Here is a 6,647-nt window from a genome sequence, read left to right as displayed (position 1 = left end):
CTATCTACTCTATCTAAGGGAGCAGTACACGGAATATTCGTGGGTTGTTTTTTTTTTCTGGTTTTTTTTGGACCTGTGTGAAATTTTAAATGTTCAAGGGAATTGTTCATACACTTGTATAGTCACTATCCCTACTCAGCTGAAAACATTTTAGAACATTTTGGAACATTTCTAATATCCTCGAAACTTTCCTCACGTTTCCCTATATTTTCAAAATGAACAAGAATACAGGATAGTCAAAAGCAATAGGTAAATTCTGAAGTATCCAAATAACACGCAACAACATCCTTCGGTAGCTCAGCTGGTAGAGCGGAGGACTGTAGGGGTTTGAATATAGTCATCCTTAGGTCGCTGGTTCGAGTCCGGCTCGGAGGAGTTCCCTTTTAAAAGGGTCTCTCCTGGGCCTGAAAGAAACTTGGAGAACGCAGTGTGCAGCTTGCTTATACATGAATTTGTAAGACGCTCAGAGAAGGAAAATAATCCACCTTGAAAACTGCTAACAAGGGTTGCTTCACGGACAGTGAGAGTCAATTTTCACCAAGTTGAGGAGGGATTATGAGGAATGTGGGGAATGGGATTTTGATATCCCGCTCCTCTTCAAAAAAGGGGCAGTGTACACTTGACAGAAAGTTCTCTTAGTGTACACTTGACAGAAAGTTCTCTTCAATAAAATTAATGAACACAGGCGTGTTTGAATTCGAAGAATCTATTATTAGACTTTTAGACACTCCATGAAAGAGTGCGGGCCCTGTTACTTTAGAAATATACTTGGGGACTGGCAAAAACTGTCATCTCTGATTTTAATAGTGGACACATTTACTCCCTGCTTCCATTCGCTGGTCTACTCTGCGCTCTTGGAGCGAGATGGGAAATTTTGTCAGGCCGCAGCAAGGGCGGATTTATATTGATGGTCCTCAAACTCGCCCCGGGCTGCTTCCAGAAAGCTAATCGGATTATTTGTACTCGGTTCCCAGCAATATCCTTTGCAGTCAGCTTGTCGCTGGCGCGGATCGCAAGAACTGAAACGCCTTAAGGATGTGGACGGCGCCCCCTGCTGGTCGCGCCCTCGGGCGACGGTAAGAGACTGAGGACTCCAGCCCGTGCGGGGAAAACGGCTATGGGCTTGGCTTAGGGATGGTTCGCAGGTCGCCTGGTAGGAGCAGCACCGCCGGGGCCCTGTCCGTTCTGTGGTTACGTAGGTCATAGAAGGAAAACTGGTTTGTGATCTGATGGGGAATCTGTGAGGACAGACCCAGGGAGGGCAGAACTAAGCGCGCCGCCGGGGGGGTCGCCAGAATTGGAGGCGTGTGCGCCTCTGACAAGTATTTGCAACATAAGTATGCATATGGATAATGTATCAATACACATGTGTAATAGATGCCAAATTATTCAAATAATTGTCACATATTTAAATTTTCAGACATTCACAAAATCAAATGTAAAATATTAAACTGAAAGTTCGCAATTTAAATTTTCAAAAATTAAATCTAATTAAATTTCCAAAATTAAACTTTTCAAAATTAAATTTTAAAATATTCAAAATTCCAAGGTAAATTTCCAGAAATAATTAAAACTTCAAAACTCAAATCTTTTAAATGAAATTTATAACCTTTAAAAGGTGAGTCATTCCTCTGCTGGAATCGCACCCAGGGCCCTTGAATAAAATGCTATTTTGATCGCTAGAACACAGAGAAACTTCCCTAAAACTGCTCTGCAAAATTCCCTAAAAACCCGGCATCAACCCGCCTTTAGCGGCGTTCTATAGGGTAGGTTATATCTGGGGATCTGCCTTTTCTGGTTCTGCGTGTCCTGAGTTGGAGATGTGACAGGGAATCTGTGAACCTAACCCAAGCTTCCCATCCTGCTTCCACGCTCTGAATCTGGCTTTCGACCTGCCACCCCACTTCCGCCCTCTCCTCTCGGCCTTCTCCGTACCCGACAGCATCGCCAATCATATCCTTTCATTTGTCATCACCGCCTTGGCCCCGCCCCCTCGTCTCAGGCCGTCGCACACGTTTTGCGTCAGTAGGCAAGGCACTTTACGGCCGTCGCGCCACTCGTGTCAGTCAACATGGAGGCAGAGGAATCGGAGAAGGCCGCAATGGAGCACGAGCCGCTGGAAGAGACAGAACAGACAGTAGACGCGGAGGAGGAGCACCAGGAATCCGAAGAAGCGGCCTGTGGCGGCAATAAGCGGGTAGTGCCAGGTATCGTGTACCTGGGCCATATCCCGCCGCGCTTCCGTCCCCTGCACGTCCGTAACCTTCTCAGCGCCTATGGCGAGGTCGGACGCGTCTTCTTTCAGGCTGAGGGTAAGTATGCAGACCCTGACGGTGAAAGGATGAGGTTGTCGCTCGCTGGCGGGGTGCAAGCATGGATGTCCTGTTGCTTCGCTGCGCGAGACTGAGGCACGAGTTGTTGGATTTTGGGGGTGAGGAGTGCGGTGCTCGGCTCCTGGCTGGTGAATCAGTCTGTGAGGATGCTGGGGTGGGTGGGCGGAGGGGATATGGGGAGAGTGGGTAGCGCAGTGCGTCTGGTGGTTCTTTAGTTCTCGGATTGTTACTATTCGTGTTCTTATCCTGGCCCTGCTCACCTCTCTTTCCGGATCTGTTTACTGGTTTGTTACATGAGTACAACTTGAGTAAAAGCCTCGTTAGCTTTTCTACAAAGCTGAACATACCCCTTTGGCATCGCGGCCTAGGTCAAGAAACTGTTTGATCAACCGCCCTTCCTCTTTCCACCCTCAGTTTTAAATCGAGGTTTGGGACTTGCGCGGGTTTTAAATAGCGTTCAGAGCCGGCTAGATTAAGGAGTGGACAATTAAGGAAAGAATTGAGTTAGCTGGAGGAAAGGGTGCAATTTACAGTTTTCTCCCTCCTGGGCAAAAACTCTCAGGTGGGACTCCCGCTGGCAGATGTGAAGAACGATGCGGGCAGTGGGAAGTGGTTTTGAGTGAGTGCTGCATAGTCCCTGACGGGTCTTTTTGTCTTTGGCGCTCAGACCAGTTCGTGAGACGCAAGAAGAAAGCAGCAGCAGCTGCGGGAGGAAAAAAGCGGTCCTATAGCAAGGACTACACCGAGGGATGGGTGGAGTTCCGTGACAAGCGCATAGCCAAGCGCGTGGCGGCCAGTCTACACAACACGCCTATGGGTGCCCGCAGGCGCAGCCCCTTCCGTTATGATCTTTGGAACCTCAAGGTGAGGAGATAGATCTTTCTGCCACACCTCTCACCCTCCCTTCTCCCCGGCTCTGGCCCAAGTATACCCATGGCTTCTCATTGGTCTTGTCCCCCTGTCTCATCTTTCTCCCTAATCTGCACTATCCTGATCTTTTCTTATTTTCTGCCCACAGTACTTGCACCGTTTCACCTGGTCCCACCTGAGCGAGCACCTTGCCTTTGAACGCCAGGTGCGCAGGCAGCGCCTGAGAGCGGAGGTTGCTCAGGCCAAGCGTGAGACCGACTTCTATCTTCAAAGTGTGGAACGGGGACAACGCTTTCTTGCGGCCGATGGGGATCCTGCTCGCCCAGATGGCTCCTGGACATTTGCCCAACGTCCTACTGAGCAGGAACTGAGGGCTCGGAAAGCAGCACGGCCAGGGGGCCGTGAACGGGCTCGCCTGGCGACTGCCCAGGACAAGGCCCGCTCCAACAAAGGGCTCCTGGCCAGGATCTTTGGATCCCCGCCACCCTCAGAGAGCATGGAGGGACCTTCCCTTGTCAGGGACTCCTGAGGGCCAGGGTGGCCCCTTCCAGCTCCTGGCCCTGCTCTGCTTCCTGTCTACCTCATACTAGAATGATCGTGACTATTCAGGCAAACATTTTACTGTGTTTCTCAGACCAAGTGTCTCTGTTAAGGGCCCAAATGTGCAAGTTTTGAGGGCTTCCACTGTCCCCACTCTGAACTCCTGTATATGCCTGGCTGAGTCACCTAATTCATACTGTCATACTAGCATGATTATGACTATTGCATATACTTGTTTTGTTTGACTCTTGGCTGCCTACGTCTATAGGGTCCCCTAAAAATCCCACTTCCTTCCCCCAGGAAGGGCCTTTATTTCCAACTAGGGGGATAATGCCTAGTCCCAGCAATCTTTCTCTATTTAGCAGTCACAGGTGAGGGTGGTATTAGCATCTTTTTTATGTAGAAAAAATTGACAGTTAATAGCGTGGACTGAGTTGGGAAGAAATACGTTTCCTAATGTATTTATAGAAAATAAAAATATTTTTATGTGCCTTTTTATTTTTGTTGGGGAGGGTCATTGGACAAGTTCCAGCTTTCATCTTGTGTTCACCTTCATCTCCTGATCTTAGAGCCCCCCCGCCCCTGCCACCCACCTTACTGTTTAACCTGGATTTGTTTTCTATTTAATTTCTGTCTAATATCTTAGCCCAGTTTATCAATTAGTTATCTTAAGTCAGCATTTTCTAAGCCATTGTTTGAGGAAACAGTGACAATAGGTAATAACACATCTTAGTATTAAGAGTTTTACAGGCCACTAGTATAAGATAGGCATCGTGGTAGCTGCATATATGGGGAGGAATGGGGCCTATGGCATGTCATGGAGCCCTCTCAAGGGGGACCTGATTGATGATCACAGTCTTCAGTGGTGAGTCAGCCCTCACCAAGTTTTCCAGGTCATTCCTACAAAATAACTGTAAGAATAATAAAGGAGAAGTTTGAAAGAGTCTGGAGTGCTCCCACAATTGCAAACAATGCTTCCTGGGTGGAGTGTTGAGTTGGAACCATTGTAAAGGTGGGCAAAGCCTAGGAGAGAACCAGTGCACTTCAGGTGCACTTATATATGGTGGGGCTGCAGCAAAGCAGCCCTGTAGGCTTCAAAGAATGAGTGTAAGCTACTAAAAGGAACTGAAAACCTAGGTGTCACAATAAACAGTCTACACAGTCTCATGTAGACAAAAATTCTGATCATTTTCCAGGCTGTTTCAGGAAGTGATAGATGATTATAATTAGTATTTTCCTTGTGCTGTTTGTTTTTGTTTTTTGTCTGTCAATGTGATGATCTGTGTTTTATGGGGTAGAGTGGATTTGTCTACTTTGGCTATAAAATATCCTAACCACATTATGATCCTGATAGGTGCACTTTACTGGGTACAGTAAAAAGGACCATACAGTAAAGCTTGGTATAACATTTCTCACAATCCACATACCTCTTATACTTGGCACACAAACTACGTTTCCACTCAGAAACTTTCATCTTGTTTCTGTTTTTATTTCTTGTGGATTTGTTTCATGTGAATTGTTTCCTCAGGTCATTGATGTCTTCAAGTGAAACAGAAAAATCCAGAATCCGAATTTGACAGGCTGGCATATTCATTTATTCAGAATTCCAAGTGCCCATTGCTACTTCTGCTAGATAAAGAGATACCAAGGTGAAGAAGAAACTTTCCTTCCAGTTGCTAACAGCTTAGAAAGTACAGTAGACATACTGGGGTTTTATTTAAGACTTTCTTTTTTTTTTTTTTTTTTTTCCTTTAAATTACATTTATTTTAATGCTGAATTTACTCCCGTGCCATAAGTTTTTGTTTCTTCAGTTTCTTCTGGGATATCTTTTTCTTCTGGGCAACCTCCTCTTCTGGTTTAGGAACAATCTGTTCCTTTTCAGTAAGGATCATCTCAATGTGGCAGGGAGAGCTCATGTATGGGTTAATCCGACCATGAGCTCTGTAGGTCCGTCGGCGCATTTTAGGTGCTTTGTTCACTTGGATATGCTCGATGACCAGAGAATCTACATCTAAACCCTTAAGTTCAGCATTACTCTCTGCATTTTAAGCATGTGCAGCAAAAATTCAGCACTCTTTTTGGGCCATCGACCTTGTGTCCAGCCCCACTGCTTGGCCTGGGCACACCTGCCAACTCCACCATTGTAACGTCGGAATGGTACACACTGTTTCTGTAAAGTGACATCTTTCAGATACTTCGTGGCTTTTCGAATATGCATACCCTTGATGGCCTGGGCAGTTTCACGAGTGTTCTTAAGTGAACACGAAGATTGGAACCTCTTGATTTGCATGATTTCGTGGGGTTCTCCGGGTCAAGTGAATAGCGAACCATTTTCCCAGATTACCTCAGGCCGCTTATTATTTAAGACTTTCTTGAATGAAGAAAGAAATTGCATTCCCAGGGTGGACAGACAGCATTAGATAACAGTATGTTCAAGGGTTGGTATTTCAGGCTTCATCTCCAAAATAGTTCGGTACAAAGAGCTCACACCTGCGGCCAGGCAAGCTGATTAAGTCACAGGTGGAGTGAGGAATGAGAATAAGTGGGTTGAATAAAATATCCTAGGGACTTTCACCTTGACTTTAAGCCTATTGAGGGTAGGAAAATAATTTTTTTACATCCACAATTTTCTTTCTTTTTAAACAGCATTTTGTTTTTTATATGAAGTAACTCATTTAATCCACAACTATCTAATATTGTTATCCCCCCCATTAAAACTGAGCTCAGAGATATGACTCAGTTTGCCTCTTAATATTTTATCCTTTGTTCCCCACCTTTTCCCAGTGTGCATATGGTGAATGCTTATTACATGAAACTCATGAGAAATGCACGTCATAAACTAGAGAATGAAGTGTACCTACAAATATGAGTGGACTTATTTTATCTAAGACCAAGAGTAGCAA

General features: G+C 45.7%; 1 protein-coding gene, 1 non-coding gene and 1 pseudogene across 3 annotated transcripts; 2 read left to right on the top strand and 1 right to left on the bottom strand.

Annotated features, from left to right (window-relative positions):
• The first annotated feature begins 286 nt into the window (after window positions 1–286).
• On the top strand, window positions 287–375 carry TRNAY-GUA. The gene is given in 2 exon segments: window positions 287–323; window positions 340–375. It is a non-coding gene; the product is annotated as a tRNA-Tyr (tRNA).
• Window positions 376–2,028: 1,653 nt separating this feature from the next.
• ABT1 (activator of basal transcription 1) lies at window positions 2,029–4,241 on the top strand. The gene is made up of 3 exons (XM_033219523.1): window positions 2,029–2,312; window positions 3,001–3,197; window positions 3,352–4,241. Exons 1-3 carry the CDS (start codon window positions 2,072–2,074, stop codon window positions 3,730–3,732), a joined length of 819 nt encoding a protein of 272 aa, XP_033075414.1. The 5' UTR covers window positions 2,029–2,071; the 3' UTR covers window positions 3,733–4,241.
• Window positions 4,242–5,471: 1,230 nt separating this feature from the next.
• LOC117088326 lies at window positions 5,472–6,103 on the bottom strand (annotated as a pseudogene). The gene has a single exon (XR_004439162.1). The product of XR_004439162.1 is annotated as a 60S ribosomal protein L17-like (transcript).
• Window positions 6,104–6,647: the final 544 nt, after the last annotated feature.

Source organism: Trachypithecus francoisi, unplaced genomic scaffold (assembly GCF_009764315.1).
Source record: "Trachypithecus francoisi isolate TF-2019V2 unplaced genomic scaffold, Tfra_2.0 Lachesis_group10, whole genome shotgun sequence".
Classification (NCBI taxonomy): domain Eukaryota; kingdom Metazoa; phylum Chordata; class Mammalia; order Primates; family Cercopithecidae; genus Trachypithecus; species Trachypithecus francoisi.
The sequence above is the reverse complement of the archived record's forward strand: the minus strand, read 5'-3'. Positions and strand labels throughout refer to the sequence as shown.